At 45.8% G+C, this 24,770-nt stretch overlaps 2 protein-coding genes across 2 annotated transcripts in view; one reads left to right on the top strand and one right to left on the bottom strand.

Annotated features, from left to right (window-relative positions):
• The window catches only part of asap2b (ArfGAP with SH3 domain, ankyrin repeat and PH domain 2b), a 37,403-nt gene extending 32,414 nt beyond the window's left edge, over nucleotides 1-4,989 (bottom strand). The window contains exon 1 of the mRNA XM_075458680.1: nucleotides 4,585-4,989. Within this exon, the coding sequence (XP_075314795.1) occupies nucleotides 4,585-4,710 (126 nt within the window). The 5' untranslated portion in view covers nucleotides 4,711-4,989. The remainder of the gene's footprint in view (nucleotides 1-4,584) is intronic.
• LOC142374854 (NLR family CARD domain-containing protein 3-like) overlaps nucleotides 1-24,770 on the top strand; it is a 28,519-nt gene that overhangs the window by 1,521 nt on the left and 2,228 nt on the right. The window contains exons 2-8 of the mRNA XM_075458695.1: nucleotides 7,626-7,710; nucleotides 9,788-9,878; nucleotides 13,272-13,558; nucleotides 17,705-19,499; nucleotides 19,583-19,756; nucleotides 22,617-22,787; nucleotides 24,720-24,766. Coding sequence (XP_075314810.1) covers nucleotides 13,282-13,558; nucleotides 17,705-19,499; nucleotides 19,583-19,756; nucleotides 22,617-22,787; nucleotides 24,720-24,766 — 2,464 coding nt within the window. The 5' untranslated portion in view covers nucleotides 7,626-7,710; nucleotides 9,788-9,878; nucleotides 13,272-13,281. The remainder of the gene's footprint in view (nucleotides 1-7,625; nucleotides 7,711-9,787; nucleotides 9,879-13,271; nucleotides 13,559-17,704; nucleotides 19,500-19,582; nucleotides 19,757-22,616; nucleotides 22,788-24,719; nucleotides 24,767-24,770) is intronic.

Raw genomic sequence — 24,770 nt, 5'->3', positions numbered from 1 at the left:
CCGGAGAGATGATTCCAGAGACAAAACCACCACAAACACTGAAAAACTGCAGAAAAGAGATGCAGTCTGAGTCAGAGGTGAAAATAACAGCTTCAGACTGATGCTTACAACCTTTAAAGAACTGCCACAATGAGCTCAAAGAGACGATAAAACAACCGCAGAGCAGAAATAATCTGCTGCAGGAGGTTTAATACGTCTCCTCGGTGTCATTTCTGTCCACGAGCTGAGCTCAGAGTCCGTTTCACATGAAACAAGATGAAGCTAAACACAGACGGACGGTTAAAGATCAGCGAGCACCAACTGTACTGAAGTTTGATTAAAAATAGAGTCAGAAGTCAGTAACTTCCGGCGGTTTCTTCACGTGTTGCTCAACAGGAAGTCACTCTTCAACATGTTCACAACTTTAATTCACACCGACTCCTTTAATGTGCTCTCTGCTGGGTCTTAAAGGGACAGTTCGCCTCTTCTGACATGAAGCTGTGTGACATCCCATATCAGCAACATCATTTCTGAACATCTTCTTCCCCCCTGCTGCGTCCTGTGAGCAGAGTTCCAGCCTCGTTTTGGTGTTGATGAAGGTAGTCCGGCTAGTTGGCTGGGGTTTAAAAAATAAACCGTTTTGCTTCTCAGAACAATATGCGTTCAACAGAGTAATACATTTGCATCACAAAATGGTTCTCCAGGAAAAAGTCAGACCTCAAAATCTCTTGGCCCTATTTTCTCTCCCTTCGTATCACTGCCTGCTGCCGACAGCCGCGCCTGTTACGCTGTTTGCTGCTCAGAAGCAGGGGACTGCTCGGTCTGCACTTCGGTCTGCACAGCAGGGAAAGGAAAGAGAAGGAAAGGAGAGGAAAGGAAAGGAAACAAAATAAAATAAAAGGAAACAAAAGGAAAGGTCTGACTTTTTCCTGGAGAACCATTTTGTGATGCAAATGTATTACTCTGTTGAACGCATATTGTTCTGAGAAGCAAAACGCTTTATTTTTTAAACCCCAGCCAACTAGCCGGACTACCTTCATCAACACCAAAACGAGGCTGGAACTCTGCTCACAGGACGCAGCAGGGGGTAAGAAGATGTTCAGAAATGATGTTGCTGATATGGGATGTTACACAGCTTCATGTCAGAAGAGGCGAACTGTCCCTTTAAAGAGGCGAACTGTCCCTTAAAAGCCTCAGTGTCGACACTGAGACTCGACTGAAAGGTGAGGACATCACCTTGAACAGGGACAGCTTCCCTCCCTGCAGACGCTTCATTAAAGCAGTTTGTAAATGGAAACAGGGCGTTCCACCTTTGGCTGCTTCGTATCGCTGCTGCACTTCCACTCATTAACCCAACACACTGCAGCCCGATGATAGAAGGACCAAAGTACAAACTGCATGTCCAGAACAGCTGGGAAAGGTTTTAGAGATGCCAGAAAACCTTCATTTATCAGACAAAAGTCTTCTCTGACCAACAGACCCAAACGCAGACTCAGTGAAAGCTGTTCTGGAGTCCCAGAGAGACAGAAAGTTTCCAGAATCTGCAGGAACGGCGTTCTGGAAGCTGCTCCAGCCAGCAGGTCACCTGCTGACAGGTGAGGGTGTAACAGCAGCTTCCAGCAAAGGTTCAGCCTCTCCAACAGGGACGGGTCGGGGCTCAGCTGAACCAACTCTGACAGTTTAAACCCGATAATCAGATTTAATCCGAATGTTCTGGAGATAAAAGTTTGCTTTAATTCACTGTGTGGGCTCCATCCATCACCGGTTTTACAGGTTAAACTTTCCCGTCGGTCACATGACCTGCTGATAGGCCGAGCTCAGAGCCTCCAGCTGCAGGTGAGTCACAGCTCAGTGACTCAGTGAGAGAAACATGCAGACGCTCCAGAAGTGCACTCACTGTTGGAACAACACCAGAAAAGCTGGTTCACCAGCCCGTAAATCAGATGTAAACACCTGCAGAGCCTGTAGGTCACATGCAGAGAGCTGAGAGAGAAGGTGGCACAGTCAGCAGCTGGAGCTCAGAACTAGGGACCGCGGCCCTCGGGAACTAGGGACCGCGGCCCTCGGGAACTAGGGACCGCGGCCCTCGGGAACTAGGGACCAGGGCCCTCGGGAACTAGGGACCGCGGCCCTCGGGAACTAGGGACCGCGGCCCTCGGGAACTAGGGACCGCGGCCCTCGGGAACTAGGGACCGCGGCCCTCGGGAACTAGGGACCGCGGCCCTCGGGAACTAGGGACCGCGGCCCTCGGGAACTAGGGACCGCGGCCCTCGGGAACTAGGGACCGCGGCCCTCGGGAACTAGGGACCGCGGCCCTCGGGAACTGAGCTCTTCCAGCCTCCATGTTAGACGCCCCATGTGATTGTCCATGATTAATATCACCATCATGCAGACCATGGACACGGTGGCCTCCCCGCTCTCCATGTCAGCTTCTTGGTGCTGTTTCTTCTTCTCTCCTTACTTTTACCGGGTTTTGTTTTGTTCTGTTTTGTTGTTGAATGCGGCGCTAAAGTAACACGTCGCTGTGGCAGGCAGTTATTAGAACTGTTCTGTCCGAATGCGGCTAAAGAGAAGAAGAATTTCACCAGAAAAGCCGTAAACGGTTTAAAACTCAGGAAATGTGCTTTCTATAGAAACTGCAGAACTCTCCTCAGAATCTTCCTGTTTTTAGTTTCCTTCAGTTTCATATGAGTGAGAATAACTGAGCTTCTTCTTTCTCTGGTCCTGATGGAGCCGGCAGATTGTGTGTTTACTGCATTTAAACTGCAGAAGAAGAGACGCTGAGCGAGCGCTCGGATCAGCTGGGATGGACGAGCTGAGACACGACAGAGGTGGAGTTAAAGAGGCCGAAGGAATGAAAGAACGAGTGGAGAGACAACAAACGGCGTCTGAGACGGAGGGAGGATCAGGGAGAGGTGCATCGTGTTGGGACCTGATCAGACCGTCAGCCTCAGGTGTGCGATGTCCCAGCATGCAACAGGAACAGCCTCAGGTGTGCCGATGTCCCAGCATGCAACAGGAACAGCCTCAGGTGTGCGATGTCCCAGCATGCAACAGGAACAGCCTCAGGTCTGCCGATGTCCCAGCATGCAACAGGAACAGCCTCAGGTCTGCCGATGTCCCAGCATGCAACAGGAACAGCCTCGGGTCTGCCGATGTCCCAGCATGCAACAGGAACAGCCTCGGGTCTGCCGATGTCCCAGCATGCAACAGGAACAGCCTCAGGTCTGCCGATGTCCCAGCATGCAACAGGAACAGCCTCAGGTGTGCCGATGTCCCAGCATGCAACAGGAACAGCCTCAGGTGTGCCGATGTCCCAGCATGCAACAGGAACAGCCTCGGGTCTGCCGATGTCCCAGCATGCAACAGGAACAGCCTCGGGTCTGCCGATGTCCCAGCATGCAACAGGAACAGCCTCAGGTGTGCTGATGTCCCAGCATGCAACAGGAACAACGGACGTTCGTACAGATCTGAGCCCGACTGTCCAACAATCAACAGGAAAAAATGGCCCCAAAAAGCATGAAAAGTGTCTGAAAAGCAGCTGGAAGCTAAACCATGAGAGGAAGGAAACTGCTGAATGTGAAGAGGAAACTTAGAAAGGTCCAACATCAGATAAGTGGCAACACAACTGAGCCCAAAGCAGCAGAATCTGGTCCACAACTGCTTTAAAATGTCCACAAACGCACAGAAAGACCAAAGATGGCGTCCCAGAGATGCAACATTCTCCAAAACAAGATAAAGTTCAACAAAGAGCCGGAGACGAGATAAAATACAGATTATATTATCATAAACCATGCTACTGAGTGAACATTTTACTCATAAAGCACATTAAAAACAACACAATTCTGCAATAAAACAAGAAAAAAAGGAAATTAAAACAATAACATGGCTAAAGAGGAGTCCTTTAAACAGCCAGTCTGAGCCGGGAAAACTGCAGGTTATGATGACATCACCGCTCCGCTGGGAGGGGCGGAGCCATGAAAAATAACAACAACACAGTCTTAATTTTCTAGAGTCGTTCCTACATGAGCCGCCATCTTTTTATGACCTCAGAATGAAGCATTTACAAAGAAGAACGGACAAGTTACTGACGAATACGCAGAAGAAGAAGAAGAAGAAGAAGAAGAAGAAGAAAAGAAGAGGATGAAGAATAGAAGAATAAAAGAAGAAGATGAAGAATATAAGACATTTAGTTTTGTTCTGCACATTCTGGGCTCTGAGATACCGCAGTTCACCACCCGCTGAAACCATGGCAACTAGTTCCTGTGCTGCTGCGCATGTGCAGGGTTCGCACTGCTGCTGGTTAATTAGCCACTGTTAATGAATTTGACTCTCTGACCTTTAAACTTTGCTTCCTCTGGAAACTTCAGCAGAATGTGCTGCATCATCCCAGAGTTGCAACATGAAAAAGTGGATCTGTGAGCAGTTACAAAACGCAGTTACAGCAGCAGGAAGTGAGTCTTTCTGTTCCTCTTTCTGCCCCAGCGGGAAATAAAGCACCTTTCTGGGCTTTAATTCTGCCCCACGGTGCTCCCTGGGAGCCACATTAACCTGTTTCACGTATATATAATTGTGCGTGTGCGTGTGCGTGTGCGCGTGTCCCACCTCCTCCAGAGACGCCACCGTGCTCCTGCAGTGGGATGTGCGCGTGGTGAAGCTGGAGGTGGTGGGAGCTTTGTAGTCCTCGTTGGTCTCCGCCACGAACTCCGCGACGCTGATCAGCTCCGGCATGGCGAGCTGCGACCCGGCCCGGCTGGCCCCAAACACAAGGAACCCTGAACCACACCTTAACGCCCCAAAGTCCGCGGAAAGTCCTCACAAGTCCTCAGAAGGTCCCCAGAAGTCCTCAGAAAGGCTGTCAGAGAGCAGAAATCCTGAAACAGGTTGTCATTCTGCGGGTTTCAGCAGGAAAACAGCGCGGACTCCATCATGTCTGAGCCGGAGGTGGGACACCGTCACCTGCCTGCCTCACCTGAGGACAGAGCGCTCACTCTGCCGAGTTTCCTGGGACCAAAGTCACAGCGCGGGGCGGGGCCTGTGCGGTGACGTCATCCCTGAGCTGGGCGGGGTCAGGTCTGTGGGTTAAACCAGTGTTTCCCAACCCCGGGTACGCGGTGCACACAGAGCTACAGAGTAATACAGAGTTGCGACACGCTTTGAAGTCGCTGCTAGGGCTGTCACTTGAGCCTCCGGAGTTCCAAACATCACAGCGCTGTCAGTCAGTTTGAACGGGTTTTAGCGGGACGGAGCACAAAAACGATAACTTTAACATTTACGACGCAATTTTCTGTAAATATTGACCCATAATGTGCATTGATCACTTCACCGACGATGTATTTTATCAACGTTTTTCTTTTTTGGAGCGTAGAGACACATTTATCACCATTTTAAATCGTAGAGGGTACCCGTGCATGCTAGCAGGGGGCAGCTACCTCGTCCTCCTTTATACTGAATCATGCCAGTGGTCCAGCTTACCTTCAGATCTACATCCTTCAACAGAGCCTGATGTTACTGTCTGTTCCCAGGATCTACTCCTGTTGTCCCAAACACTCCATCTGTAGAAGATGTCATTCAGTCTGTCTGTTCTCTCTGGTGTCAGATGGACAATGAGCCCCAGACCCCCCCCCCCCCCCCCACCCACCCCCGCGACCCGACCGACGGATTCAGCGGGTATAATGGATGGATGGATGGATTAAAATATGAATTTAACTTTTTTTCTGGTTAAAACCATATTAATGACAAAATAAATGTGTCAGTTGTGAAAAAAATAAACAAAACAGATTTAAACTAAACATTTTATTATAAAATGTCATCATGGAAAATGTAAAACAAGCCTTAATAGAGAAGTTATTTTACTGCTATTTATACTGTTGGGTAGATTAATCTGCAACAATGAACTGTATTTGATCAAATTCAAGGGTTTGGACATTGTAGAAAAGTTCTGAAGCCCTAATAAGGGTTGATCCATGACAGCAGCGAGCACCACATCTGCTGACCTCCCTGACAACAACAGAGAAATTCATAAATTCATTATCACAGCTGCAAAGTCATGCTGAAAAAAACTTACCTAATTAAAGACCAGTCAGCTAATGCCTCACTATGCCAAAAATGTTGTAATTTAATCAATTTACCGGAGAAAATACGTCAGAAATACCAAAAATGTATTAAATATATAGTATTTTGGTAATGTTTTAAAACCTAACAATCAAAACAACTTTACACAATGTCACCTGACAATAAAAAGTTAACGGACTTTAGTGAAATGATCCAGTTAATTACCTCACGTTAGCCTCCGTTACCAAGCTTTAAGCTAGGTCCCTAAATCCATTCCATTTTTAACATCAACATCGACATTTCATGCTAACCAAATGTAAAAATAACGATGTCTAAGAGTATACTTCTGATAGATAATGCTTAAAAATGTAAAAAACGTTTAAAATGCTGTTATTTTATTAACTTACCAGTAATTGTTCTTGACGAGCAATTGAGGTTAACGGAGCTGCGCCCCTTGTTTGGAACTCTGGCGTCTCTGTGACCCACGTGACTTCCGCATTCCTTTCTTTCTATAGAAGTCTGTGGGCGTGTCGCCACTCTCTTTCTACACCTCTCTGGGTGCACAGGGAGTTTTTTAGGGCTCGGTCCCTATTGTATCTGTAAGGATTATTATTATTCCGCCGTCTTCTTTCCGTCTTATTCTTTGCAAAAGATGCTCGAAAACTCCTTTTGCGAGCGCCACCTGCCGGTCGACGACATGAAAGAATCTAAACTTTATATTTTTGGGAGTCGCTCATTGACTCTGTAGCGCCCCCTACGATGCTTAAAAATGGTCCCCGCATTGGGGTTAGTTTTGCGTGGGACAATGAAATTCGGTACACTCATTCATCATGCCCAGACGCACAAAAAAGTCTCATGCCACCATGGTCCCATGTACACAGGAAGGCCGCCATTTTGGATGGAAAGTGCGTTTTCGACCGATTCCACGCCTTGCATAAGATCGAACTTGTCCCAAACTTCATACGGTGAATGCTGGACCCAGCCTGAACGTGCACATATAAAATAGTGACATCCACCTTTAGCGCCACCTGCTGGTGGTTGGAAACGTCTTTTCTTTCCCACACCTCGCATTTGATCAAACTCCTCCTACAGATTTAATGCTAAAATTTTCAAACTTGGCCAGGTTACTCTTAGGACATGGAGGGGGGGGGGGTTCATGGGAAACTTTTCCAATCTCTGAACGGTGTGGGCGTGGCCAGGCGGTGAAAATGGTGTGATGGCGTTTGTGATTTGAAAATTGGGATTAATAAAGTATTTATCTATCTATCTATCTTATCATCATCATCATCGCGAGATCATGAAACTTGGCACACACGTCCACCCTGACCGCCTCGTGCGTATGTAAAGGGTATTGTGTGTGGGAGGAGCCAAATGGCTCAGTGGCGCCCCCTAGAAATGAACAGAAACCCCTCCGCATTGGGGTTATTATGTGCTCGTACGTGCGCAGAGGGTATCGTGCGTGTGCGCAGAGCTGCGCGACTACGGCGTCCAGCGCATGCCCCAACGTGCGCACATCTGGTTTAACTTGAGATTCCTCCTTCTTGAGCTTCCAATGAAAGAATGGAGCTAACATACCTGTCCTGCCCCATCAGGGGAGGAGCTCTGACTGGTTCCAGGAGGCAGCTCACCTGTGTCTGTGGAGCGGAGCGTCTTCTTCAACACTCGGCTGAACGAACGGTGAGTTTGGACTTTGTCTTCAGTGACCTTCCTGTTTGTTTCTGCGCTGTGATGTTTGGGGAACATGTTCACGTCTTATTTCAGGTCCAGTTTGATCACTCCAAGAACTTTGAAGAAAAATCTGCATGATCATCATTTACATTGTTGTTGATTAGAAACATGTTATTTATTGTTTTATTCCCAAAATAAATCACATTGTGTTTTAATTTGTGGGAATAACTGCGGTTTCTTCCACTGAAGTCAGACACAGAAACTCTGCTGTTTATCTCTTAAAGACAAAGGATGGCGGTTTTCTTGTTGTGTAGCTCAGTGAGTCAGACAGGTTTTTCAATGTTTTTAAATTCCATCACCTTGATCATAACCCGCCTCCATGTTGGAGTACATTCTGTACACGGCAGACCAGTTTTTCCTTGTTTTTCCGAGTTCAGTTTACCTTCTTCTCTGAATAGAAATGTCTCTTCATCCCACAAACAAACTTAAATTGCAGCATGTTTTACATCTGCTTTATTAGAGCTGCAACAACACGTCATTTATCTGGAGATTAGCTGAAAATTATTGTTTTTCTTGTGACCTTTTCAAGTATCTTACAGTTTTTTTTAAATACTTTTCTTTTGAAAATTTGTTGAAAACATCGCTTGAAAAACAGGTTTTAGTGGCGTCTCTGATATAAGTTTCTCTGAATGAAGAGTGAAATTACTGAGGCAGAGCCTTCAGTTATCAGGCCCCTCTCTGTGGAACCAGCTGCCAGTTTGGGAGGCAGAGCCTTCAGTTATCAGGCCCCTCTCTGTGGAACCAGCTGCCAGTTTGGGAGGCAGAGCCTTCAGTTATCAGGCCCCTCTCTGTGGAACCAGCTGCCAGTTTGGGAGGCAGAGCCTTCAGTTATCAGGCCCCTCTCTGTGGAACCAGCTGCCAGTTTGGGAGGCAGAGCCTTCAGTTATCAGGCCCCTCTCTGTGGAACCAGCTGCCAGTTTGGGAGGCGGAGCCTTCAGTTATCAGGCCCCTCTCTGTGGAACCAGCTGCCAGTTTGGGAGGCAGAGCCTTCAGTTATCAGGCCCCTCTCTGTGGAACCAGCTGCCAGTTTGGGAGGCAGAGCCTTCAGTTATCAGGCCCCTCTCTGTGGAACCAGCTGCCAGTTTGGGAGGCAGAGCCTTCAGTTATCAGGTCCCTCTCTGAGGAACTGGCTGCCAGTTTGGGAGGCAGAGCCTTCAGTTATCAGGCCCCTCTCTGTGGAACCAGCTGCCAGTTTGGGAGGCAGAGCCTTCAGTTATCAGGCCCCTCTCTGTGGAACCAGCTGCCAGTTTGGGAGGCAGAGCCTTCAGTTATCAGGCCCCTCTCTGTGGGACCAGCTGCCAGTTTGGGAGGCAGAGCCTTCAGTTATCAGGCCCCTCTCTGTGGAAGCAGCTGCCAGTTTGGGAGGCAGAGCCTTCAGTTATCAGGCCCCTCTCTGTGGAACCGGCTGCCAGTTTGGGAGGCAGAGCCTTCAGTTATCAGGTCCCTCTCTGTGGAACCAGCTGCCAGTTTGGGAGGCGGAGCCTTCAGTTATCAGGCCCCTCTCTGTGGAACCAGCTGCCAGTTTGGGAGGCGGAGCCTTCAGTTATCAGGCCCCTCTCTGTGGAACCAGCTGCCAGTTTGGGAGGCAGAGCCTTCAGTTATCAGGCCCCTCTCTGTGGAACCAGCTGCCAGTTTGTGCTGATCTTTACCTCTTTGGATCACCACCACCATCTAGTGGACAGACATGAGGATTACATCATAATAATAATAATAATAATAATAATAATAATAATAGGGCAGATAATAGTCAAACAGCGTGAGAAAACCATTTTTATCTAATGAGTGTCTTTATTAATCTAATATAATCTTTAATTCACGTCACATCCTTTAATCTGATTACACCAGCACAAAGATTTAGTGAGCGATAAGACGTGCATCGTCATGAAAAGCTTCAACAGTCTTAGAGAAAAACATAATGTACTGAATGCTGGGGAACATTTGGAGTTATACGCTGCTACACATTGTTAATGTTTAACTTCTCTTGATCAGCCGATCTGTTATCACATTTTATTGTCTTCTCATAAAGACTTTGAGCTGCAGCTGCACTGCCAGACCTTCAAAAACCTGCTTCAGACGCGTTTTCTCCGCTCCAGAGGGACCGTTTTCACATTTAAAAGGTAACAGTTCTAACTGTATGTGTTCACTTACTTCTTGAATAATCGAATTGAGAAGGCACAACCTTAGGGTTTATATTTTCTTTAGAGTTTTCCTTGTGATGGTTAATGAAAGAGTGCTTTAACATTTACTGACCAGCTGATACCGCAGTAACTTAAATGATCAATTATCAACAATATCAGTAAACAGAGAACAGGATAATCACCAGCTCGTGTTTTATTTTTCATTTCTGCTCATTTCTGGACTCCATGCTACATAAAACAGAACCAACTTTCAGACGGACCAACACTTATGTAACGCTGAGATCGTTAGCATTTAGCTTTATTTTAAATGTGCTGCCATATGAATGAAAGTGCCATAACATTTGTTGTGCAAACACACTTTTAACATCAGCATCTTTCTGTAGTTTTTATGTAGAAGCCTCGCTCCACTGTCTGTTTCCTTGAATGACTTGCTGCTATCAGTTGTGTGTTTTGCCTTTAAGTGATATTTTAGACTGGAACTACTACGCTGAGAAGACAATTCAACTTGGCTGTAAATGCAGGAGTTTCTTTAAAATTTATTTTGAAATACGTGCTTTTATGTTGAAACAAGTAAAAGGGGAAGTAGCGCCGGTTAGCTCCGTTAGCTTCACACAGACTGTGTTCGAAACCACATACTACATACTACATACTGCATACTACATACTGCATACTCATCGATCAGACAGTATGCAGAGCGTTTACCCACAATGCATTTCGCTCCTGCCCGAGCTGAAATCAGCCGGCCTGAAGCTGATTTCTCTTAAGCTCTAAACTCTGTAAACTTTAGCAACATTTGAAACATTTTCAGGTGAGGAAGTAGTCGTTTAGATCCCCAACGTGTTGAAAACCTGACAAAATACCGGCTGTTTACAATTTTGTTCCCACGAATTCGGCGCTACTAAAGCTAGCCGCAGTGAGCTAACGCACTTCCGGTTATTTTCACAAAATGAAATACCCGTTGCCTTTTATCATAGGGAAAGCCATTACCATACAATTGGTGCTTTTGTTTTGAAAACAGGAAGTGAACCTACCCTCGTTGTAGCTAGCTTGAAACTGCCGTTTTGACAGGAAATGACGATCGGCGACGTGTGAATGTGATGCAGAGGAGAAGTGGAAGTTAAAGAATCCTAGTTCTGACCCTGCAGATTGCCTCTGGGGAATGACTCTGCCGTTGGTTGAGAAGCAGCTAAAGTGGCCAGTATTACTTTGATTATTTATTGGTACCAGCGACAATGCTAAGAATGCTATTTCTTTAATGATTACAACAACTAATGTTGTCTTTTACTTTGTTTACTTGTTTACTTTGTTTTACGTTAATGCGCAATAAGAAATTTATCTGCGTTAAATAATAATTAACGAGTTAACGCAATAATAATGAGTTGACTCGCCCAGCCCTAATTAGAAATAGTCAAATACAATGCACAGCCAGGATATAAAACGTAAGCCTCGCTGAAATATGGTAGCCAGAAAGGGTAAAGATCGGCCGCTCCTCCCGAATCCAGGGTTCGACAGTCGGTCGTAGTCTTCTTTCCAACACCCAGGAGTAAACTGAGTAATGTGATCCTCTGTGGCTGCAGTCCCCTTTCTTAAAAACGGGGACCACCACTCTGCCACACCACAGGCGCCGTCCCAGACCTCCATGGGACACTGAAGAGACAAAACAGCCCCAAAACATGCAAACCCTTTAGCATCTCGGGGCAAACCATGTCTACCCCCAGCCAGTGGCGGCTCCTGACAGTTTTTTTAGGTAGTGCAGTTTCCAGTCTGTGAAAGCTGCATCAGAGCGTACTGATGCAAACCTGTTATGTTCCCCCGCAGGAAATAAAATCGTCCAGAAACTCCTTGTCTTCCTTAAATAAACACAACGCAGAGTCACTTTGGTTATTTGGTCTGCCAAATAACCAAAGTGACTCTGCAATTTCCCCCGTTATGTCCATAAGTACCATAAAAGTCCACAGGACTGAGGTATATTTGTCTAGGTAGCATAATTTATTGTAATAATTTTTAATAATTTTTTGTTATTTTTTGCATAATTTGCCAATCAGTTAATATTACACCTTAACCATTATTTATTTATTTTGCTCATATTGTTCCAGGATTCTATGAAATAAGTAAACACATAAGCTCTTAATGATAAGATTCATTCAACTTTCATTCTAAAGAATGTAATTAAAATGACAGCATATAAATCCAAGTCAAGTGTTTATTGAAGTTTTGGAAAATATGACTTAGAAAAGCATAACCAATAGTCAAACCTGGTTAAGTGCAGCTTACTTATGTGAGATTTCTCTCTTTTTTAAATATAATACTGCACCATTAACAATGAATGTGTCATTATACATTCTGCTATTATTGTCAACATTATATAAAAGATTTAAATCATTACAAGTCAATGACTGAGCACAAAAGGTTAAGTTATTTAGCTACATCAAATACTACCTGGAAAAATACCAGAGTTGGTGGAGCAAAATCCTGCAAAATTCTTCCAAACTTCCTTCTCTGCATTAGTACGACGACTAAAGGGTACTTTTGTCAGAAACACTACCGTATTGTTGCACTCGACACTCGCCATCTTCTTCGTAGAATGATCATGGTCCCGCGCAGCAGACGTATGAGGAAAGCACGTCGTTTGTGCGAGCACATAAACCTGAATAGAAAATTAATTGGGAGCAGGATTTTTGAAAAAAACTGACGTACCATTCATGTCAACGTGAGATTTCTGGTGCAAATTCGACCCTGACAGAAATCGCCCCAAATGGGCGTGGCAACACCGGGCGCGACCTTAATCTGATTGGACAATGACATATACAACCAGTTTGCCTGCAGTAGATCAGTCCCGCCTTAGCAACTAGATTAAAAAAAAAAAAAAAAAAAAACTCCGTGTTTGGTAGTGCGTCGCACAAATCGCCGCTATGGAGGAGCCGCCGCTGCCCCAGCGCGCTGCTGCCTTTAAACTGTTTCACTACCATCACAACCTCGGCCAAGATGATGGATGACTTATGATGGGACTTCTCCCAAGTCCTCGGACTCTTCCGCCACAGTGGAAGACACGGCGACTGGTTTAAGGAGATCTTTTAAGTACTCCTTCCACTGTCCTACGATATCCCCAGTTTGTTTTTTGGGTCAAAAAGTGGGAAATGTACCTGTGATAACATGGTATAGTTTGTGTAGCCATGAAACCCACATTAAACTCTTTATTTCAACCAGCTCACTCAGCTAATAATCCTCTCCAGTTTAAAATAAGAATGTATATATTTTTTGTAAAGTCGTATCATTTAAAAAGAATGGTTAAAATTTGGGGAATTATACATGTAAAACTTAAATTAGTTAAATCTGAAGCAACATTTGCTAACTACTTTTGGATGTTTGCAGGAGGGGAAAGATGGCAAAACCTACGGTGCTTCTCTTGAGAACGTTGGATGATTTGGATGCAGAGGAGTTTAAAAGATTCAAATGGCATCTGCAGCAGGAGGACATCATGGAAAACTTCTGTGGAATCCCAAAGAGTCGCCTGGAAAATGCAGACAGGGTGGACACCGTTGATCAGATGGTGCTGTCCTACTGTATAGACAGTGTTAAAATGGCTGAAACGGTTTTAGGAATGCTAAATAAAAACGACCTAGCGGAGAAGCTATCAAAAAACTCTTCAGAACCAGCAGGTGAGCCATGGTATAACCTGTAAAATGGGCACGACTAAGAGCAGATCTACATATAATGAAAATGTTTACTCCCTTTGTCCTACGGGTCAGAAATGAGCCGCCCTACCAAAGCCCCAAAATAAAGCAACTTAATTGAATTTTAAATCCAAAATCTATTTTGTATGATGAAACCACCTGTTATTTATCCATTTAACCCAACTCAATACATTTTTTATCATGTATTTTTTGTTAGACAATACAAAAAGACAATCACCAGTGTTCAGGATTACACTTTTTTATTTTTTTTTTTACCACAAACCAACTGTCAGTTGGACCAACAGTTTTCTTGTTTTCTCAGTTTTCTTTTACATAATAAAGGTTTATTATTGCTATTATATAAATGTGAAGTAATTACTTCTGAATTAATTATATTGAACAAACAGTTAAAAAAAACAGTTAAAAAAACAGTTAATAAAAGTAAAAAAAACAGTTAAAAAACATTTTTAAAAAACAGTTAAAAAAAACAGTTAAAAAAAACTGTTAAAAAAAACTGTTAAAAAAAACTGTTAAACTGTTAAAAAAATAGTTTTAAAAACAGTTAAAAAACAGTTAAAAACAGTTAAAAAAAACTGTTAAAAAACTGTTAAAACTGTTAAAAAAACTGTTAAAAAACTGTTAAAAACAGTTAAAAAAACTGTAAAAACCTGTTAAAAACAGTTAAAAAAATGTAAAAAACTGTTAAAAAAAACTGTTAAAAAACAGTTAAAAAAACTGTTTAAAAAAACAGTTTAAAAAACTGTTAAAAAACTGTTAAAAAAACAGTGAACTTTTTTCTGGTGTTTAAATGTTTAAATAATTCACGGGTCAAAAATGACCCATAAGGCAATCTTTGTACCCTAGTGGTGTACAGCCCACATGGAAACATAAACAAAAATAAAGTCTGACTTTTTCTAATGATGGGGTCCCTTTAGGAAAAGTCATAACATTTACAGTTGGAAAAAGATAGTTTAAGGTGTTTTTTCTACAGCTAAACATGGTGGTGGCTCACTTTGGACCCGCAGGACAACAGGAGGGTTAATCATCTGCGGGGAGAAACATCAACGTCCTCTGGGGTCTGGGGATGCCAGTCCCTGGTGTAACAAACTGGATCTTAGAACATGAAGGGTCACCTCAAATGAGGCTTAACTGGTGTGTGAGGTGGAGCTGCACCGAATAGATATAGCTGGGTTCACCTCCATGCTCGGGATGAACTCTGGAACCAAACTCCCTGAGAGAGGCTGGACCCGTCCATACTCTGGAGTTGCCCGGGGGGAGAAGGGGTTAGGCAAGTAGGCAAATACTCACCTGGCTGAACACCTCACAGCAGCTGCAAGTCGCAAAAGGGAAAGTCCTGACTGATCAGCAGTTCAGAGCAGGGGCGCCGAAAAGGGGGGTAAAAGGAGAAGGAATCTAGGGGCCCATGATTAAGAGGGCCCCTGAGAGGCCCTATTAAAATTATAATACTGACCAAAAATAATATGACACTAAGTTATTAACTTACTTATAATCACAAATATATTTTATTTACAATTTACTGGTAACAATAACTTTATTTGTTTTGGAAACATTACGTTTATGTTTTGTATTTTTCAGGTAGCCTAATTTAGAGTTTAGAATCAGAGTATCAGTGTTGCAGCAAATAAATGAATTCCATTGGATTCCTTGTGCTCAGTGTTTACCTACCTCAACCGTCATGTTTTTCTTTTTTCACAAATATGGGAACGATAGTCAGAAATACCATTAAAATGCATAGTTTTATGTAAAATAACATCACAAGTTATGGACTTCCCATAACAAACACCATGTTTGAGAATAAAGTGGTTCATAAGTGTACTTGGTACCAGGCCATTTTAGTCTTAAACACTCAGCCAGAGCCGATAACCTTTTGGTGGTGATTTGGATTCTTGTGTTGGGGAAGACTGCAGGACAGACCTCGTAAACCAAAAGAAGTGGTGAGGGTGAACTGGGAATGTCTGGTTGACCCCTGTCTGGGAACTCTTTAACGCTCACCTTTGGGAGAGTTTGTCACATGTAACGGTCGAGGTTAGGGACACAGTATCTGAATGGGGCCATGTTAAGAGAATCCACTGTGATCAGAGGGTCATGCACCTGTAGGGGCAGCAACCAGAGGACTTGCTGGTGGACATTAGCTATGAGGGAGCCATCAAGTTGAACAAGGAGACCTTTCAGGATTGGTTGGAAGGTCTCCTTAATCCAGCCACCATGTCCTCCACTGAAGAGGCAGTCTGAAGACTCAGGAGAAGACACACCGGTCTCCTTGGCAAAGGTTGCCATGGTAGTTAAAAAGCTCCCCTGCAGCAGGACACTAGAGGTGAATAAGGTTTGCCCCAAGATACCGAAAGCATTTAGGGGGTGGTATGGGAGTAGGAGATACCACAGCTGCTGTTTAGGGTAATTCAGAATCTGAATAATCTAGGCAAGGCTGCCCCAATTCTGTTTGCAGTGTTTGTGGACAGAATCTCGAGGTGTAGTTTAACAGAGAAGGGTGTCTGCTTTTGGAACCTCAGGCTTGCATATCTGATCTTTGAGGATGATGTCGTTCTGTTGGCTTCTTCAAGCCATGACTTCTTGAAGCACTCCCTCAGGTTTGGAGATGGGTCCTTGCCTGAATCGGAGGAGTATCTTGGGATCCTTTTCTCAAGTGATGGAAAGTTGGACCAAGAGATGGAGAGATGTTTTAGAGCTTTGTCAGCAGTAATGAGGGAGCTGCAACGATCCATTGAAGTAAAGAGGGAACTGAGCCAAAAGCCTTTTTTGTTATCTGGTCCATCTATGTTCCAAGATGGTCACAAGAATTGCGGAGTGACCAAAATTACAAAATTGTGGATATTAGCGGCTGAAATGTGTTTGCTTCAGAAGTTTTCTTGGCTCATCCTTACGGACAGGATCTAGGGTGAATCTCTACATTTCTGTAGAAATGTTGAAAGAGGTTAGCTGAGATTGTTTGGGCATCTTATTAGGATACCTTTTGATTGCCTCTCTTTGAAAGCTTTCCGGGTATATCCGATCGGGAGGGGATCCAGAACTCGAATATCAATTATGGTACCTTAATTACATATACCACATGTTTTCTGGTTTCACTGGAGGCGAAAGATTTAATTGGATTGATAATTTATACAAATATGTTGGTACTATGTACTGATTATCCAATAGTTATGTTTAAGAGTTTCTTGAAGATATTCAGGGACGCCCCTGTTGTGTTAGCGCTCGGTAGGTCATTCCACCATCGTGGAACAACACATGAAGGGTCTGGATTGTCTTAAGCGTGGTGTAGGCACTGCTAGACGACAATCTTTTAACGACTGGAGTGACCGAGTCGTGACATAAGCCTTTGTGAGAGCATTCAAGTAAATGGGAGCCGTTCCATTAAGGACTATGTAGGCTAACATCAGGGACTTGAATTTGATGCGGGTGGCTAAGGGCAGCCAGTGGAGCTCAATGAACAGAGGGGGGACGTGTGCTCTTTTAGGCTGATTCTGGACATCTGCAGCGGTTTCACAGGCTGGGAAACCAGTTAAGAGGGCGTTACAGTAGTCAAGGCGGGAGATGACCATAGTCTGCACCAGCAGCTGGGTGGCGTGTTGGGTTAGGTATGGCCTGATCTTTCTTATGTTCAACAATGCAAAGCGGCACGATTCAGCAACTGAGGTAACATGATCTTTAAAGGTTAGTTGGAGGTGATGGGCTTTGGCAAGAGTCAATGACAGATAGAGCTGGGTATCGTCAGCATAGTAGTGGTATGAGGAGCCATGTGATCGGATGATCTGGCCCAGTGAGGTGGTGCATATGGCAAAGAGAAGAGGTCCCAGTATTGAACCTTGGGGGACCCCTGTGGCGAGGTGGTGTGGTGCAGAAGTGTGACCAAGCCAGGACACTTTGAATGACCGACCAATGAGGTACGATTCAAAGCTGTGCTCTCTCTGTGATGCCCATTCTAGAGTATGGACAGAAGGATGCCGTGGTTGACAGTGTCAAATGCAGCCGATAAGTCGAGTAGGATTAGTACTGAGGACTTAGCTGAAACATTCCACAAAGTTGGAAATCATTTCATGACTCATATACTTGAACTTTGTCACTGATATTATGTTTATTTTTTCATTGTTGCAGATATTCTTGCTGAGTGTCAACAAAAACTTAAAACCAAGCTGCAAAAAAAATGTCAGTATGTGTTTGAGAAAATCACAAAAACACGGAATTCAAAACTTCTTAGTGATATTTACACTGAGATCTACATCACAATGGAAGAAACTGGAGAGGTCAACGCGGATCATGAGGTGCGACAGATTGAAACAGCATCTAGAAAACTGGAAGCACAGGAAACAACAATCCAACATGAAGACATCTTTAAAGGCCCACCTGGAAGAGATGAACCAATCAGAACAGTGATGACAAAGGGAGTGGCTGGCATTGGGAAAACAGTCTTAACTCAGAAGTTCACTCTGGACTGGGCTGAAGGCAAAGCCAACCAGGACATCCAGTTCCTGTTTCCGTTCACTTTCAGAGAGCTGAATGTGCTGAAAGAGAGAAAGTTCAGCTTGGTGGAGCTTGTTCATCACTTCTTTACTGAGACCAAAGAAGCAGGAATCTGCAGGTTTGAAAAGTTCGAGGTTGTGTTCATCTTTGACGGTCTGGATGAGTGTCGACTTCCTCTGGACTTCCACAGCAAGGAGCCCCTGACTGATGCTACAGAGCCCACCTCAGTGGATGTGCTGCTGACAAACCTTATCAGGGGGGAGCTGCTTCCCTCTGCTCGCCTCTGGATAACCACACGACCTGCAGCAGCCAATCAGATCCCTGATGAGTGTGTTGACATGGTGACAGAGGTCAGAGGGTTCACTGACCCACAGAAGGAGGAGTACTTCAGGAAGAGATTCAGAGATGAGGAGCAGGCCAGCAGGATCATCTCCCACATCCAGACATCCCGAAGCCTCCACATCATGTGCCACATCCCGGTCTTCTGCTGGATCACTGCTACAGTTCTGGAAAAAGTGTTGAAAACCAAAGAGGGAAGAGATCTGCCCAAGACCCTGACTGAGATGTACATCCACTTCCTGGTGGTTCAGGCCAAACTAAAAAATGTCAAGTATCATAAGAAAGCTGAGGCAGATGCAGCCTGGAGTCCAGAGAACAAGGACATGATTGAGTCTCTGGGAAAACTGGCTTTTGAGCAGCTGCAGAAAGGAAACCTGATCTTCTATGAATCAGACCTGACAGAGTGTGGCATCGATATCTCAGCAGCCTCAGTGTACTCAGGACTGTTCACACAGATCTTTAGAGAGGAAAGTGAGCTTTACTGGAACAAGGTGTTCTGCTTCGTCCATCTGAGCGTTCAGGAGTTTCTGGCTGCTCTGCATGTGCATCTGACCTTCATCAACTCTGGACTCAACTTGTTGGAAGAAGACCTGTCTGGTAGAGCTGAGGTAGCAAACCACAAGCCTGAACTAAAACATCTCCACCAGAGTGCCGTGGACCAGGCCTTAGAGAGTCCAAATGGACACCTGGACCTGTTCCTCCGCTTCCTCCTGGGTCTTTCCCTGCAGACCAATCAGAGGCTCCTACAAGGTCTGATGAAACCAATAGGAATAAGTTCACAGGCAGATCAGGAAACAGTCAAGTACATCAAGAAGAAGATCAGTGAGAACTTCTCTCCGGAGAGAAGCATCAATCTGTTCCACTGTCTGAATGAACTGAAGGACCGCTCTCTGGTCAATGAGATTCGATGGTATCTGAGATCAGGAAGTCTCTCCACAGATAAATTCTTTCCTGCTCATTGGGCAGCTCTGGTCTTCATCTTACTGTCATCAGGAAAACATCTGGATGAGTTTGACCTAAAGAAATACTCTGCTTCAGAGGAGGCTCTTCTGAGGCTGCTGCCAGTGGTCAAAGCCTCCAACAAAGCTGTGTAGGTGGATATAAATGCAAGTTGCATGTTAGCAGTCTATGAGCTGTTTAAACTTGTAACAATTTGATCTATTTTCCTCACAGACTGAGTGGCTGTAACCTCTCAGAGAGAAGCTGTGCAGCCCTGTCCTCAGTTCTCAGCTCTGAGTCCTGCAGACTGTCAGAACTGGACCTGAGTAACAACGACCTGAAGGATTCAGGAGTGAAGCAGGTGTCTGATGGACTAAGGAGTCCAAACTGTCAACTGGAAGCTCTCAGGTCAGGATTTACTTTCTTAATGTTAATGTGCATGGGTTTTATTATTCTTTTTGTATTATTATTATTGGACAACATGTTCCTTTGCCCGGACGCGGGTCACCGGGGCCTCCCCCTGGAGCCAAGCCCAGGGGTGGAGCTAGGCCCAGGGGTGGAGCCAGGCCCAGGGGCCGCAGCTCGATGATCGACTTTGTGGTTGTATCGTTGGACTTGCGGCCGTATGTCCTGGACACTCGGGTGAAGAGAGGGGCGGAGCTTCAACTGATCACCACCTGGTGGTGAGTTGGCTCCCCTGGTGGGGGAGGAAGCCGGTCAGACCTGGCAGGCCCAAACGTATTGTGAGGGTCTGTTGGGAACGGCTGGCGGAATCCCCTGTAAGGAGGAGTTTCAACTCCCACCTCCGGCAGAGCTTCAGCCATGTCCCGGGGGAGGTGGGGGACATTGAGCCCGAATGGGCCATGTTCCGTGCCTCCATCATTGAGGCGGCCGACCGGAGCTGTGGCCGTAAGGTGGTCGGTGCCTGTCGTGGCGGCGACCCCCGAACCCGCTGGTGGACCCCAGTGGTGAGGGAAGCCGTCAAGCTGAAGAAGGAGTCCTATCGGGCCTTTTTGGCCAGTGGGACTCTGGAAGCAGCTGATGGGTACCGACAGGCCAAGCGGAACGCGGCCTCGGCGGTTGCTGAGGCAAAAACTCGGGCTTGGGAGGAGTTCGGGGAGGCCATGGAGAACGACTTCCGGACGGCCTCGAGGAGTTTCTGGTCCACCATGCGGCGGCTCGGGGGGGGAGCGGTGCACCGTCAACACCGTGTATGGTGAGGGCGGGGCTCTGCTGACCTCAACTAGGGACGTCGTGAGTCGGTGGGGGGAATACTTCGAGGGCCTCCTCAATCCTACCGACACGCCTTCCAATGAGGTTGGGGAGCTCAGACGTGGGGCCTCCCATTTCTGGGGCTGAGTTTGCCGAGGTGGTTAAAAAAACTCCTCGGTGGCCCCGGGGGTGGATGAGGTCCGTCCTGAGTTCCTCAAGGCTCTGGATGTTGTGGGGCTGTCTTGGTTGACACGCCTCTGCAGCATCGCGTGGACATCGGGGGCAGTGCCTCTGGACTGGCAGATCGGGGTGGTGGTCCCCCTCTTTAAAAAGGGGGACCGGAGGGTGTGTTCCAACTATAGGGGGATCACACTCCTCAGCCTCCCTGGTAAGGTCTTTTCGGGGGTACTGGAGAGGAGGATCCACCGGATAGTCGAATCTCGGATTTAGGAGGTGCAGTGTGGTTTTCGTCCTGGCCGTGGAACAGTGGACCAGCTCTATACCCTCAGCAGGATCCTGGAGGGAGCATGGGAGTTCGCCCAACCGGTCTACATGTGTTTTGTGGACTTGGAGAAGGCGTTCGACCGTGTCCCTCGGGGACTCTTGTGGGGGGTGCTCCGGGAGTATGGAGTGCCGGACTCCTTGATATGGGCTGTTCGGTCTCTGTATGACCGGTGTCAGAGTTTGGTCCGCATTGCCGGCAGTAAGTCGGACATGTTTCCTGTGAGGGTTGGACTCCGTCAGGGCTGCCCTTTGTCACCGATTCTGTTCATAATTTTTATGGACAGAATTTCTAGGCGCAGCCAGGGCGTTGAGGGGGTCCGTTTTGGCAAACTCAGAATCGGGTCTCTGCTCTTTGCGGACGATGTGGTTCTATTGGCGTCGGGCCGTGACCTTCAGCTCTCACTGGAGCGGTTCGTAGCCGAGTGTAAAGCGGCTGGGATGAGAATCAGCACCTCCAAATCTGAGACCATGGTCCTCGGCCGGAAAAGGGTGGAATGCCCTCTCTGGGTCGGGAATGAGATCCTTCCCCAAGTGGAGGAGTTCAAGTATCTCGGGGTCTTGTTCACGAGTGAGGGACGAATGGAGCAGGAGATTGACAGACGGATCGGTGCGGTGTCTGCAGTGATGCGGGCTCTGCACCGGCCCGTCATGGTGAAGAAGGAGCTGAGCCAGAAGGCCAAGCTCTCGATTTACCGGTCAATCTATGTTCCTCCCCTCACCTATGGTCACGAGCTGTGGGTAGTGACCGAAAGAACGAGATGGCGAATACAAGCGGCCGAAATGAGTTTCCTCCGCAGGGTGTCTGGGCTCTCCCTTAGAGATAGGGTGAGAAGCTCGGTCATCCGGGAGGGGCTCGGAGTAGAACCGCTGCTCCTCCGCATCGAGAGGAGTCAGATGAGGTGGCTCGGGCATCTGGTTAGGATGCCTCCTGGGGCACCTGGTTAGGATGCCTCCTCGGGCATCTGGTTAGGATGCCTCCTGGGGCATCTGGTTAGGATGCCTCCTGGGGCATCTGGTTAGGACGCCTCCTGGGGCATCTGGTTAGGATGCCTCCTGGGGCATCTGGTTAGGACGCCTCCTGGGGCATCTGGTTAGGATGCCTCCCGGGGCATCTGGTTAGGATGCCTCCCGGGGCATCTGGTTAGGATGCCTCCTGGACGCCTCCCTGGTGAGGTGTTCCGGGCCCGTCCCACTGGGAGGAGACCCCGGGGAAGACCCAGGACACGTTGGAGAGACTATGTCTCTCGGCTGGCCTGGGAACGCCTCGGGGTCCCCCCAGAAGAGCTGGAGGAAGTGGCCGGGGACAGGGACGTCTGGGTTTCTCTGCTCAAGCTGCTGCCCCCACGACCCGACCCCCGGAGAAGATGATGGATGGATGGATGGGTTTTATTATGATCCATCATCTACATTACTTTTGTATTAACATGCCTGTATGTGCTTTATTCATTCATTTGGCCGTTTTTCTTATTTCTAATAATTTAAAATGAAAGCATAATTATTAATTCAGTATAGAATTACTTGACTTTATTTGTATCCTTTGAACACATTCTAGGCTGTCGGGTTGTCTCGTCACAGAAGAAGGATGTGCTTCTCTGGCTTCAGCTCTTCACTCCAACCCCTCCCATCTTAGAGAGCTGGACCTGAGCTACAACCATCCAGGAGATTCAGTCGAGCTGCTGTTGGTGGGACTGGAAGATCCACGCTGGAAACTGGAAACTCTAAAGTATGTTTTCTTGCTGCTTGACACCGTATGTGAAGTTTTCAGCTTTCTTGATTTATTTTAAAGGGTCACAACTTCTCAACTGGTTGATTGTAAAGTTTAGGGAAGACATTCAGAAATCTGAGGTTCTTTGTACAGACGCTTTGGGAACGTTACAGGTTTCGAAGGTAAACCCCAAGAACACAACTTTCTCTAGAAGTGTAGGTTTGAGATACCCTACTTTCCCAAAGAAAGTACCCCAGAGAACAAGAGAAGTTCAACTGAATGAATCCTGAAATTATGTCATTTAGTGGCTGTGTTGGACTTTCAGGCCACTGAGGTGGCTGTGGCTCAGCTAGTAAAAACATCTGGAAGATGTGTCCACATGTTTAAGTGTTAAGGCTCTAAATAAAGTGCTATATAAATGTAGACCATTCAGGTACTCCAGACAGAGTATTGTAATTACAGGTCTGGTGAACTATGGTGAAATATTAATGGTAACAGGTAGAACATCAATTATTATGGAGTTCTGTCGCAGTTTTTGATTATTTTGAGCCTTGCAGTGGCCAGATGGCCAAGATTGAATAGTATCCATTTCCTTAACTAATGAATAGGTCTCAATCCTTCCCCTTTTCTGTAGTAGAGAAGTTACACTGAGACTCAAAGACATACAGTTTTCTTTCACCCTCCTTCTTTCCTTAATTGCATCAATACTTAGATCATTTCTGATAAACCAAAGTTGACACAAGTGGAGTTAAAGATGACAATTTATGTCACATAAGGTTAATTATTAACTAACCTTCTACAATCCTGCATTTCTAAGAATGTCTTGGGTCACTTCAGTAGAAATGAACCGGGTTGGTTGGTTACATATGGTGTAAACGGTTGGTGCGATGCAAAAAAAATCATTGGTGATTGATATTGCCTAAAGGAAGAATTAATAAGGTTGTTTAAGATGTTTCGTGTGCAGAACTCCACACAGGAATCTATCAGATAAATCTGAATTGAATTTATAAACATTAACATAAACACGGGTACCAGGTCCAGGGCCCATAGTCTGTGCTCCTTATTAAACAAATGTCCAGTTTATGCTTCAGTATTTCACTGTACATGTCAATAGTCCCTGTAGACATATCCAATAATAAACTTTATTTCACAGACTCAAGGTCCAGATAAGAATATGCAATACATTAAAAATACATTAATAGACATACAACCCCCACCCCCTCACCCCCTCACCCCCACCCCCACCCCACACACAGAGACAATCATTTCATTAAAAATCAGATTGGGGTTAGGCCCACATACAATTGGCTTTTCCAATTGTTCACAAACACCACATCTATCAACCAGCATAACATATCAATACCATAACCCATTTCTTTTTGGCACAATTCCATCATTTAACAAATTATTTTAATACTACTTTTAAATGCACCTCTAACCACATATTGTGACATATTCTCTGGACAGGTATTTCACTTACACCTGTAGCTGCTTATGATTAAACAGTTTTACTTGTGCGGCTCGTGCTAGCTTCTTAGCTACTGCTAGCTAGCTTCTTAGTTACTGCTAGCTAGATTCTTAGTTACTGCTAGCTAGCTTCTTAGTTACTGCTAGCTAGCTTCTTGGTTACTGCTAGCTAGCTTCTTAGTTACTGCTAGCTGTCCAACCGGCACAATTCCACGTTAGTTACTTCCTTCTGTGGCAGTTCAGTCATGAAAACTAATCATAAAACTCTCCCAACAGATAGTCCTACGTCCAGATTTACCCCCAAATCATTCCTGAGCATCTATCAACAAACTTCCGTGACTTTGAATAGTTTTAGAGGTGCTACTTACCTAGAAAACAAAGAGGAAACGATCACCCTGTGCTCCTTCTATACCTCTCAGTCTTTCAGTCTCTATGCCACCTACTGGTGAAACGTTGTTACTACACTTCCCTTTCTTCCTCCAGGGTGGAACATGGTGGAGCACAGAGACTGAAACCCGGTCTGAAGAAGTGTGA

Source organism: Odontesthes bonariensis, chromosome 24 (assembly GCF_027942865.1).
Source record: "Odontesthes bonariensis isolate fOdoBon6 chromosome 24, fOdoBon6.hap1, whole genome shotgun sequence".
NCBI classification, from domain to species: Eukaryota; Metazoa; Chordata; class Actinopteri; order Atheriniformes; family Atherinopsidae; genus Odontesthes; species Odontesthes bonariensis.
Note: the sequence above shows the minus strand (reverse complement) of the source record. Positions and strands in the feature narration are given on the sequence as shown.